This window comes from Rhinatrema bivittatum, chromosome 3 (genome assembly GCF_901001135.1).
Source record: "Rhinatrema bivittatum chromosome 3, aRhiBiv1.1, whole genome shotgun sequence".
Classification (NCBI taxonomy): domain Eukaryota; kingdom Metazoa; phylum Chordata; class Amphibia; order Gymnophiona; family Rhinatrematidae; genus Rhinatrema; species Rhinatrema bivittatum.
The window spans coordinates 278,564,566-278,576,981 of NC_042617.1; the positions used below are offsets into that span (position 1 = coordinate 278,564,566).

General features: G+C 47.0%; 1 protein-coding gene across 3 annotated transcripts in view; it reads right to left on the reverse strand.

Annotated features, from left to right (window-relative positions):
- DGKA (diacylglycerol kinase alpha) overlaps positions 1-12,189 on the reverse strand; it is a 221,483-nt gene extending 209,294 nt beyond the window's left edge. Inside the window, exon 1 of one of the 3 annotated variants that reach the window (XM_029594769.1) lies at positions 12,064-12,179. In XM_029594769.1, the coding sequence (XP_029450629.1) occupies positions 12,064-12,101 (38 nt within the window). In that variant the 5' untranslated portion in view covers positions 12,102-12,179. Of the gene's footprint in view, positions 1-12,063 lie in introns of all 3 variants that reach the window. The other 2 variants (XM_029594770.1, XM_029594771.1) reach the window with 2 other exon arrangements.
- Between the last annotated feature and the right edge of the window lie 227 nt (positions 12,190-12,416).

The following is a 12,416-nucleotide window of genomic DNA, read 5'->3' on the forward strand; positions in this document are numbered from 1 at the left end:
CTTTTCTTTGTAGGCCTCCCAGCCAGCACTAATCATGCAGTGCAAATGGTACAGAACTCCACTGCCTGGATTTTGACAGGTGCCAGAATGCAGGATTCTTTACTCCCTGTACTGGTTACTCCCAGCACAAATGGCAGATCCAATACAAAATTGCCGAGCAAACAGGTCACACTTGCGAAGGGAATGAAGGGGGAAATATGGAGTCTCTTACTTTACAGTCCAACATCAAGGCTTAAATACAAATCACTGGCCCAATCTGAAGAATTTATTGTCTTGCAGAAGTTGTGAAAGGAGAGCCATAGCAGACCAGTCGTTATTGATGTCTCTCCCTGTACAATGCCCAGTGCACAGTGTCAGTATTACTTATAAAGAAAAAACAATCAAGAGTGTGACATTTCCTTAGCCTGTTCCTCCTTTTTTACTACTGATGACAGCTGACCTATCTATAGGACCGATGCAATAAAAAACCGCGGAAAGCGGGCGCTGAAAAGTCAGCGCCCGCTTTCCTAACATGCGCATGGTGCCTGCAAGGGGAGGCGCCACGCTATAACCAAATTAGGGGCGTCCATTTTCATCACTGGCAGATGGCCGGTTATGAAAACCGACGCCGAGTTTACCAGCGTCGGTCTTCATAACTTGGCAGTCTGCCGAGGTATTTTTTTTTTTTTACTTAAGAAAAGAAGTACAGAAAAGCAGTTTTTTCCTGCATTTAAGTATTTCTTTTACCTGTGCTCAGCTATTAACGCCTGCTCCAGACAGGCGTTAATAGCTGAGCGCAAAATGTGCGTCTGAGACGCACATTTTTTTTTTTGCACGTGGAGTGAATGCGCAATAGCCTCATTCACATGCATTTGCATGTGATAAGCGCTATTGCATTCACTCCGCATCCCACGTGGGTTAAATAGGTGCTAATCCCCCTATTGCATTAGGGGGTGGATTAGAGACTATTTAACCTGCATCAGAGTGCAGGTTATACAGTGCGCTCGGCTGAGTGCATTGTATTGCATCGGCCCCTATGATGGCTCCTGGCTTTAACCATCACAGTTCCCTGCAGGTTTACCATCAGTACCTGGCTGAGCAGCTTCAGGAGACAGCCACATGCTGCACCCACTTCCTGAGAGGATAAAGAGCCTGCTCCAATTATAACAGCCCAGAAAAGAGAAAATGTGTAAAAAGAATGAGCCTTAGATACAGCTTCGGGTTGTTCTCGCTTCTTGTGGTCAAGAGAGGAAATCTACCGTTATGAAATATGAGCTTCTGGGTCAAACCAAGTTAAAGCCTGAATGGAAAAAAAGAAGCAATTCCGTGTCACCTGCAGCAGCTAGTCACCAAGACTAAGGCCTACGGCATCTGTCTCCTAACAGGTCTCACCCAGTACCGCTATAGTGTGACTGACTACAGGTCCTGGAGTATCTGTATACCGGGTCCATTTCTGCAGCACCCACTTACTTTAGCAGGTCCAAATTTTACAGCTTCTAAGTTCTCTCACTTCTCCAGTCACAATTAACAAGAAACTTGGCCTACGATCTTAACTACATCACCAGGCTTTTTAATAATGGTAAACTGGATTTCTAGACCGCCTTTCTAATTGTAGCTCAAGGCAGCTTACAACAAATTTTCAGGTACAATAGATCCTTGCCCCCCAAGAGCTTACAATCAAGTGGGTACCTGAGGCAATGGAAGACAAACAGCTCGATCCAGTAAAGTCCGCGGGAGAGCGGACGAATGCCCGCTCTCCCGGCGCGCGCACCGGCCCCTCGCCGGTGCGCGCTATCCAGTATTTAAATGAGGCGACGCGGTGCAAACGGGGAAAAGGAGGCGCTAGGGACACTAGCGCGTCCCTAGCGCCTCCTTTTTGTCAGGAGCGGCGGCTGTCAGCGGGTTTGACAGCCGACGCTCAATTTTGCCGGCGTCGGTTCTCGAGCCCGCTGACAGCCACGGGCTCGGAAACCGGACACCGGCAAAATTGAGCGTCCGGTTTTCGGCCCGACAGCCACGGGCCGAATTCAAAATTTTTTTTTATTTTTTTTTTACTTTTTTTTACTTTTGGGGACCTCCGACTTAATATCGCTATGATATTAAGTCGGAGGGTGCACAGAAAAGCAGTTTTTACTGCTTTTCTGTGCACTTCCCTGGCGCCGGAAGAAATTAGCGCCGACCTTTGGGCGGCGCTAATTTCTTAGAGTAAAATGTGCGGCTTGGCTGCACATTTTACTTACTGGATCGCTAGGGAATACCTAATAGGGCCATCAACATGCATTTGCATGTTGAGGGCGCTATTAGGTGCCGCGGGCGGGCCGCGTGTTTTCCTCCCCTTACTGAATAAGGGGTAAGGGAAAACACGCGTCCAGAGCAGGGTGACAGTGCGCTCCGACGGAGCACACTTTACTGGATCGAGCTGAAAGTGACTTACCCAAGCTCACAAAAATTGTCCGTGGGAGAAATGGGATTTGGTTTCCCTGGTTCACAGACAAGTTCCTCTAAACACTAGGCCATTTCTTCTCCCCTTAACACAGTGGTCCCCAACCCTGTCCTGGGGGCCCACCAGCCAGTTGGGTTTTCAGGATATCCACAATGAATATGCATGAGAGAAAATTTGCATGTTATGGAGGCAGTGCATGCAAATTTTCTCGCATGCATATTCATTGTGGATATCCTGAAAACCCGACTGGCTGGTGGGCCCCCAGGACAGGGTTGGGGGACCACTGCCTTACCATATGACACACGTAATCACCATGTGACAAACAGCATAAACCTTTTTCTGTGTACTTAAAAAGGGAGACTGATATGAATGCCAACCAGCCTGACACTCATGTGAACACAGAGTTACATACACTACAAACATATGAAAGATAAACTGTGATTATGCTGCACAGAAAGGGTAATTATACTGTAGATACGCCGATTACACTGAACCCAGAGTAATTTAGTGAACCTACACTGTAAATAAACTGCAGATACATTGTAATTACCCTCCAGATACACTGCAATTATGTTGCAGATACACTCTAAGCGCAATCTGTATACACTGCTCTCTATTTAGTTACACCACAGTTATGCTTTAATCACTGGCCAGCTAATGAAGCACAGCCAACATTTTGTAGCGTATCCCCCAGAATTGCACGGCAATAAACTGTATTTTAATTACATATGCATTTCACCTGCATCAAGCCCTTGCTGGGCACTGAATTTAACAAATCAGAAAGTTCAGTAAGAAAAGTAAGTACAGTGATGTCAAATACTGTAAGACGCAGATCATCAGCTGTTCCTTTTAGTTGGAAAAAGAATCATTTCCCCCCACTTTTTTTCTTCTTCTTCAGGAAAGATTTTTCTACCATCTACCAAAGCTTTTGTGGAGGGAGAAGGGCTGAAATGTTGCTGGCCTCCCAATTATCACTCTTTGGCCTGCAAGTGATCCAGTTCCCAGAGGGGGATTTTAAGCCTGTCTTGGGGTTTTTTTTGACCCCTCTCCTCCTGTTGCATTCTGGAACACTGAGCCCTGATCTCTCAGGGGGTAAGCAGGGACTACAAGTCCCACAATGCACTGTGTTCAAGTTCAAAAACTGAGACTGGCCAGAAAACCCCTTCAAGAAACAGAGTCAGAGCAGCTCTGTCAGATGTATACTCTGCCCATCTCCTCTCAGATCATTCATTCCTAATCTCTTCATAGGGCACTTTAAGCTCTCACAGGGTCAGTATCTGGGTAAGGATTATAAAACCCCTCTTCAAAACAAAACAAAAAAACCCAAAACAGTGAACAGATGCCTGCAAGGCCCATTCAGTCTGTTCAGTTTCCTTCACAGACCTCAGCTGATCTCTGGCTTTGCCTGGATCCTCTGGGCCTATCCCCGCTTCCTTGCACTGGGAGACACTGTTCCATGTATCTACCATCCCGTTTGTGAGGACATTTTTTTCTAATCTTTTCCCCCCCTAGACCACTCCTTTAGAGCCCCACAGCCTGACATCTTACGGCAGAGCATTTTTTTGTGTGTGTGTGTGAATCTGAGAAATGCTTGCTTATCTTGTACATTGATTATATCTCTGTCATATCTCCCCCGTCTCTCCTCTCCAGTTTTGCTGTGGGGTGCGTTATAGGTCCTGACCTTCTCACCAACACCAGACAAACCCCAATTCACCAGCACCCAACACACCGGCTACGCCGCAGCAAATTAGGACGCAAAGCAATGAAGTGCCGCACAGGTGATCGCAGAGAGCCGAAAGAGATGACCACTATTTACCCCGTGAAAGCAGCAAACCCTTGTATCCAGTGTCCCAGAGAAGCTGCAGAGCACGCACACAACTCCTTATTAACAGCCCTGTCGCCAAACACGTTGAGCGAATCTGGTTGAGAAAATCCTCCTCCTCTCTCTCTCTCTTTTTTTTTTTTTTCCTTTTTAAGCAGGATGTGTTGCCACGAACGCTACCATGTGTCTGCTCGATGAAAAAGCTCCGGGCAGGAGTCACACCGAGCAGGAAGATACAGGGCAGGGATTCTCCTCCTGGGAAGCTTCTGCTTCCTTTGCTGCGTATGGTGGAGTTTCCCCCCCCCCCCCCCCTCCTCCTCTTTTCTGAGGACACGAACGACGACAGTCGTAAATCTTACTTAAAAGGCAAAGGCAAACGCAAACTCTGCACAAGCCTCGCTCTTTCCAGCTCTGAGTAAAGAGGGGAACGGGGCTGTCGAGGGCGGGGGAGAGAGAGAGAAAAAAAAGAGAAATTGTGGGGGTGCAGTGGCAAAGATCTGCAGGTGCTGCAGGCTTCCAACTCCCCTGGCCCCCAAGAACATGAAATAACGAATAAAAAAGTCCTTTACAAAGAGGCAGCCTCCCACTATTTACCTTTTGGTTATGTAGACGCACGCATAGCAATATATGCAGATGGTTATATATGTGCACCCACCTACAGACAGCTGTAACATGCGCGTACATACACACAACACACACACACATGGACGTCTCCTGTATGCCGCATCTCGGCGGCCGACAGTGACATCTCCAGTATCCTTCCAGACCTTCACGAGAGGCGCGGGCTGGCAGAAACTGGCTTCTTGTCAAAGCCAGGGAGATCCGCTCCCCAGTGCAGCCCTCTGGCTGCCGAAAACCAATAGGTCCCATTAGACGCCCGCCGTACCTTTTCGTCTTCGTTTTCTTTCCTGCTTGGAAACAACAAGCAAGCAGAGACTCCTCTACCTGTAGGGAGGGAGGGGGGGGGCAGTGTTTCCTCGCAGGTCCACCCTCCAAACAAGGCGATCGCGTCGGCGCTTTTCTTTTCTTTTAATAAAACAACAAACCGTGCAGGCACCGAATAGACGCCGTCCTGCCCGAGTCCAGGAAGTGAAACTTTGTTTTAACAACAGGGGTTTTCAGCAGCTGCCGCGGAGCGGGCGAGATTGCTGGGCTGAGCGTGAAGTTTGAGTCAGAGGACTGCAGTCACTCCTTCCTGCAGCCGCCAGCCTCCCCCTCCCCTCTCGCTGACATCACGGCTCGGGACGGCCCTGCTCCTGCTGCCCTCTCTGCCTGCATCGGGGCTGAGCTTTGCTCCTCTGCCTCGGGAGGTCGGGCGGAGCAGCGGTGGATCGTGTTTGCCAAGGAGGTCAGACTGGGGGAGGCAGGATGATGATCTTTGCACAAAGTCTGTTCGACTAGGGAGACTCATTTTTTTTTTCTCTCCTGTGTTTAGGAGGTTCAGGCTACAGGGCCTGAGCTCTGTGCCTATGCTAAGGAGCTTGTCCCTAGGGAGCCTGTACCCAAACTCAGGAAATCAGGGCTGGGGAGTCTAATCTTTGCTCCCATGCCCTGAGGAAGTCGAACTATGGGGGAAGCTGATCTCTTTTCTCATGCTGGGGCGGGGGAGGGCTCAGATTGAGAGCAGGTTTGATCTTTGCTCCCATGCTAAGCTGATCCAGATGCACTGCTATGGCCAGGAAGGGTATGGGTTGCAGTCACCGGACCAAAGCGCCGTGTTTTGAGTCCAGCTTCTCCCCAAAAGCCACGTTTAACAACAGGTACACAGGAAACTGTGCTGCAGACAGCCTGACTCCGGGGCGGTTGTACTAGTTCTACACCGAAGGATGCGGTTTGCGCTGTGTAATCTTCTTGCACTGAGATGGGACTGTTAAGATCTAGAGGCCCTTTCCCACTGACACAAAATGAGAGTGCGCCCAAGTATGTTTCCAGTGGGGATAGGGAGGTGCAGGACCTTGGGGAAGATGCAAGTTCAGTACTGTCAAGCTTTGCATCCCCGAATGATCCTATCCTGGGTCTTCCCCATCCTACCTTCCACTCCCCCGCCCCCCCTTCACCTCTCATCTAATTTGGTCAGGAGATCAGACAGTGAGACAAGGACTAGGGGGCATTCCATGAAGTTAGCAAGTAGCACATTTAAGACTAATCGGAGAAAATTCTTTTTCACTCAACGCACAATAAAGCTCTGGAATTTGTTGCCAGAGGATGTGGTTAGTGCAGTTAGTGTAGCTGGGTTCAAAGAAGGTTTGGATACGTTCTTGGAGGAGAAGTCCATTAATGGCTATTAATCAAGTTTACTTAGGGAATAGCCACTGCTATTAATTGCATCAGTAGCATGGGATCTTCTTAGTGTTTAGGTAATTGCCAGGTTCTTGTGGCCTGGTTTGGCCTCTGTTGGAAACAGGATGCTGGGCTTGATGGACCCGTGGTCTGACCCAGCATGGCAATTTCTTATGTTCTTATGTTCTTAAAAAGAGTTCACAGCCCATCCCTCTCAAAGGGATACCTTGGTAACAGGAAGCCCTGTGGGATGAGGAGGCAGGATGGCTGCTGGGCCTGTGAGCGTGCACCAGCTCATGGCCTCCTGCAATTTTTTTTTTGTCCCATTGCCATCACTACATCAAGATCTCTGCCAGAGGCAGGCTGGGAACATTCTGGGCTTCTTTTCAGTTCAGGCTGGTGCCACCTCCCCCCCCCCCCAACCAACACCAGCCCTGTGAGCTGCACTGCTACGTGGAATCACCATCTCCATAAACGCCCACAAAAGATTTTAAATTTGGGGGTGGGGTTGTGTGTATGTGAGCATAACAAGAAAAAGAAAATCATAGAAACAGTTACGAAATGATTAGTCACTAAATGTCAAGACTAGTCCTGAAATGGTTCGACTCATTCCTTACTGATAGATCACAGCTTGTAAGGTACAATGTTACGTTCTGTCTTAGGAGTTACCGCCCAGGAAAAAAGATCTGGGTGTCCTAGTGGATATCACATTGAAATCTTTGGCTCGGTGTGCTGTGGTGGTCAAAAAAGCAAACAAAATGTTAGGAGTTATTAAGAAGGGAATGGAAAATAAAACTGTAGATGTCATAATGCCTCTATATCGCTCCATGGTGAGACCGCACCTTGAACACTGTGTGAAATTCTGGTTGCTGCATCTCGAAAAAGATATAGTTGCACTGGAGAAAGTGTAGAAAAGGGCAATCAAAATGATAAGGGGCATGGAAAGGCTGAAGAAGTTAGGGCTGTTCAGTGTGGAGAAGTGAGGGGGATACGATAGAGGTCTACATAATCATGAAAGGACTTGAACAAGTTAAAGTAAATCAGTTATTTACTCTCTCAGACAATAGGACTAGGGGGCACTCCATGAAGTTAGCAAGTAGCTCATTCAAAACAAATTGAAGAAAATTATTTTTCACTCCGCATAGTTAAACTCTGGAATTCATTACCAGATGATGTGGTTACAGCAGTTAATGTAACTGGGTTTAAAGAAGGTTTGGATAAGTTCCTAGAGGAAAAATCCATAAACTGCTATTAATTAATAAGCAATAGTAGCTTGAGATTTATTTAATGTTAGGGTACTTGCCAGGTTCTTGTGACTTGATTGGCCACTGTTGGAAACAGGATGCTGGGCTTGTTGGACCCTTGGTCTGACCCAGTATGGCATATCACTTGAGACAGGAGTTCCACAAAGCTCTTCACTCTTCGCAGTATTATTCAATATTTATCTATCACCACTCTGTAAACGTCTTGCTGGCATGGAACTTCATTATTGCACCTGCACTTCCTGGTACTGTCAGATTTCTCAATTATATTTGGGTTACTCTCCATCTATCTATCAGCACTCAGTACCCGGCTTTCTCAAAACTGACTCACGCTAAAGATTTCTAAAATAAAATAGTCTATTTGAGCAGAAATTTAAAAACTCTTCAGTCCGCCTTTTTTCCTCTCTCCATTCATAGAACATTTCCATTCTAACTCACACAAAATACCTAGGAGTTGTACTGGACAAGTTAGGTCTCATATAAAAGATATTATTCAAAAGTCATATTGGAAGTTACGAATACGTCACAGGCTCAAACCCTACTTAGGTTTCTCAGATTTCCGTACCATACTCCAGGCTCTAGTGATAATAAGCATTGACTACAGTAAGTCTACCTATCTAAGGATTACCACATTATGTTTTAAAATCTTTACAGATGATTCAAAATTCAGCCGCAAGAATATTAACTGGCACCAATAGATTTGAGCACATTAGTCCAGTACTCTGTGCCTTACGCTGGTTCCCCAACGGAGCAGCGCATTCAACATAAAATCTTATGCACGCTGCATAATGCTGTGAATGATGCTGCTCCATTATGTATAAGTACTCTTCTGAAAATTTACTGACCGTCATGGAGTCTCAGATCTGAAAAGCAATGATTCACTTGATATTCCCAGCCACAAAATGATCTGACTTTCGGAAGTCCGCACTAAACTACTTTCAGTGGCAGGCCCGCATTTATGGAACCAGCTGCCATTAGCTTTGAGAAACCAAGAAAGCATTACGATATCTAGGATGCAGCGAAGGCTCGTTTGTTCAGACAAGCATTTTAATTTAGAAGAAAGAAAATGCAATAATTTAGTGCTTGTTCTGTTTTGGTATGGTCTCAAACGTATGGCAATTTCTCATCATTGGAAATTAAAAGGAGATTCCAATGTTTACCTGGCCTGTTGGTATTTAATTTGTCGTTTTTATAATTGTTTTTACCTTGTAAGCCGCCTAACACACAGGACAGTGCGGCGTATTAAATGTTTTAAATACCGTACATAAAATCCAGGGGATGGAATTACCCCCTGGCTCTCCACCCTCCCCAGGCACATCTCTCTTTCTCTCCCATAGACACAACCACAGACTGGCCCAGTGAACTGACAGCCATGCAGAAATTGTAGTAAAACCTATAACAGTGACATATATCATTAGATTGAGACCTTTCAGTTTCCACTTCTAAAAAATCTGGGGCTTCTTTTTTTTTTTTTGTTTTTACTTATGCAGTTTCATAAAGAGTTCATGCACTCTATTTTCCACCTCTCCAAGTTTTGCCATAGTAGATGGCTGCCTGATTTGCCTAGTGATTAAACCGGCCCTGGGAAGGTAAGTATCCTCAACCACCTTTACTGCCGCAGCACTCGTCGTGACTTCTCGCAGGAAGAACTCCACTCTCAGAAGACATCTTTCCACAAGCTCGGTAATTCGTCCTGTAAAGAGCCTTCCGTATGTGATCTTCTTGCTGCAGGTTTGGACACGACATAGAAAGGGGGCCGTACAAGGAAGGAAGAACTCCCAGATAGTTATTACTTCTTATATAAGGAAGCAGTAATAACTTAGATGCCTGTGAACGTTTTACCTAAGCTAGGAAGAACTATTTTGGTGAGTCAGGAGAATTTCAGGTGACCTCGAGGGAATCCAGTTTAAAACTTTTAAGGGCTCACCTTTAAAATCACCTTTTTTTTTTTTTGGTCAGAAATGTTACCATTTCTCCACTGTTCTCCTCTCAGTAACTCTTAGACCAAGGGAAACGTTTCAGACTGAAAAGAATTTTAAAGGCAGTAAAACTGTCATTGCCCTATAAAGGAATCTGAACTAGTATTGGTTCTGGAGAAAACTGTATATGTTACATTTGAAGAAGGGGGGGGGGGATGCATGGCATGGGAAGCTCATAAATGATATCGCCAGATGACCCTCATATCATTGCAATAAAAGCTGTCATGGCAGGTGCTGTGGCACAGTTGATTCCATACATTGCCCTAGCAGAGTGAGCCTGGAGATGCGGCAGCCAGGCAGGAGATCCGGGTTCAGTTCCAGGATCCAGCTCCTGCCCCTTCGGCTGATAATGCTGCAAAGGCATTATCACAGCACACCTTATCCCCCAAGCCCAAAGAGGATGGAGATGAGACCCCCCCCCCCCCCACCACTGGTGGACAGCAATACTTGCTATGGTCATTGGAGCACCGTGGAATGTGCTGCGACGTCAGACCGCTAAAAGGGGGGAGGAAGAGGAGAAAAGAAAGCCTTTCTCTCTCGCCCCCCCCCCCCCGCCCAATACATTGTGTATGGCAGTGAGAGAGGCTGAATTTAGTCACTTTCCTTTTTATGCTTTCCAACATATGGAATGTTGGAAATAATTATATAAAAGAGGGTCAGTGTTCATCTGTGTCTGTTCTTCTCTCTGTAGGGAAATTAACTCTCCAAAAAGGAACAGAAATTTATCAAATTTGGCATGCAGAAGAAAATGTGAATATCTCAGATAAGTTTGCAAACTAGAAACATCGGGTCAGTATGTTCAGAGAACTGAGCTTCCACAAAAAAACCCAAAACAAAACATTTCCGTCTATGGGAAGCATTTACACTCTACAGAATGTTGACCAGTTCTCCATTCCAAAATCTCCCCCCCCCCCCCCACACTCCCATCCAGCACTTTGACACAGAGCAACACAGGCAGATAGAGACAGGCAAAATATCTAAAGTACCCCCTGCACACACATATGCACACACACACCTGCTCCCAGCACACTCACATGCATCTACGCTTACCCCCTCCCCCTCCACCGAGACAGAAACAGGGAAAATAACTGAAGCAGCTGATGAAATATGATGTTGAAAGGCATCTTCCAAATCACCTTAACTCAAACTTTTCAGTTCACACAAACACACATACCCACCGAGCCCAAACACACCCCCACCTGCATACACACAGTCATACTTCCCCCCCCCCAAAAAAAACCATACACTTCACAACCCTCTACACAAACTGTGCCACACACAAACCACCCCACATGTACACAGTCCCTTCCCATCCAAACACACACACACACCTCCCATACACATATACATCCACCTGCACACATTCACACCCCAATACACACCTTTGTACCTCCTAAGCACACCTTCCACATCCCCATGCACTCTGCCCTTCACACACAACCACGTGCTCACAACCACACCCTCTACACACAGCTTACCCCCAAGTGACACCCCTTCTACAAGTCTGTGTTGGAAAGTGTTCCTGAAGCCACGCTTCTGCATGCTTTCCCTACTTGTAGACCCCTCCCCCCCCCCCCCCCCCATCGGCAGTTTCCTTCTTGCTCTTTTGAGCTTCCAGCACCATCACCCTTCAATTCACAACCACCTGAGGATTTTATCCTCTATTTTATGTCCCCTCTTAACTCACTCAGCCCAGCAACAGTCTTCGGCATAGGGCCACAAACCAAGGTTGGTTTTTTTCCCCCAGAAACTCGCAACTACGGGCTGTAAATCTGGCCCCAGGTTAACGCCATTGTACAATAATTATGGCTCTGTAACCCCCCCATCCCAGTGCCCTTGATCACTGTTTCTAGAGCATTCCCAGCCCCAGCTGGCCCAGGGAGCAGAAGACCGGAGCCAGAAACTGAACCCAGATCCAGGCTGAAGCCGCTTTTCATTTAATTGAAAACTGAAGAGTTGGAATAAATTAGGATCCTTGGGATGATGTCCTTCAATACAAACAAAGAAGAGCCAGGCACTCCAAATTGCAATACAGGTGGCTGCTATATTCCTGCATTCATATGCTGCTATGTGGAGTTTACCCACCGGGGTTGGTTTGTTTGGTTTTTTTTTTGCATTTGATCTGGGAATGCCTTTTTCTTCAGCACATGCAGGCGCACTCACACTCCCCATCCTCCACCCCCCTGTCCTCCCTAATTCAACAGCAGGGGTTTCAGTATGCCCTGATGTATCTGTACTAACCAGGACATGATACAGAGGGAGGGGGCAGACAGGCAGGGGGTCCCTCATAGTACTTGCCCTCTCCTTGCCAGCAGTGAGGTCTTCAGAAGTGGCATGTTATTCCCAGCAATCAGTGCCAGCCAGACCCTTCAGACATGCACTCTTTCTCACAGCAGTGCAGTGCCCTCTCCTTTGCCGGCCTATGGCCCTGCTTCCCTCCTTCTAAGGGAATGTTCCTGCTTGAGCCGAGTTCTTATTTCTTTTCTTCCCTCCCCTGGCCCTTACCCAGTCTGTGGGTTCGCCGAATTCCCCCCCCCCCCCCCCCCCGTTCAGTCACACGGCTTGTGGGCTCCAGCGAAACAAGGAGTTGTGTGGGAGGTGTGAGAGCTTGGTAGGCTGCAAAGATGACAGCACGGGCAGCACTTGCTGCA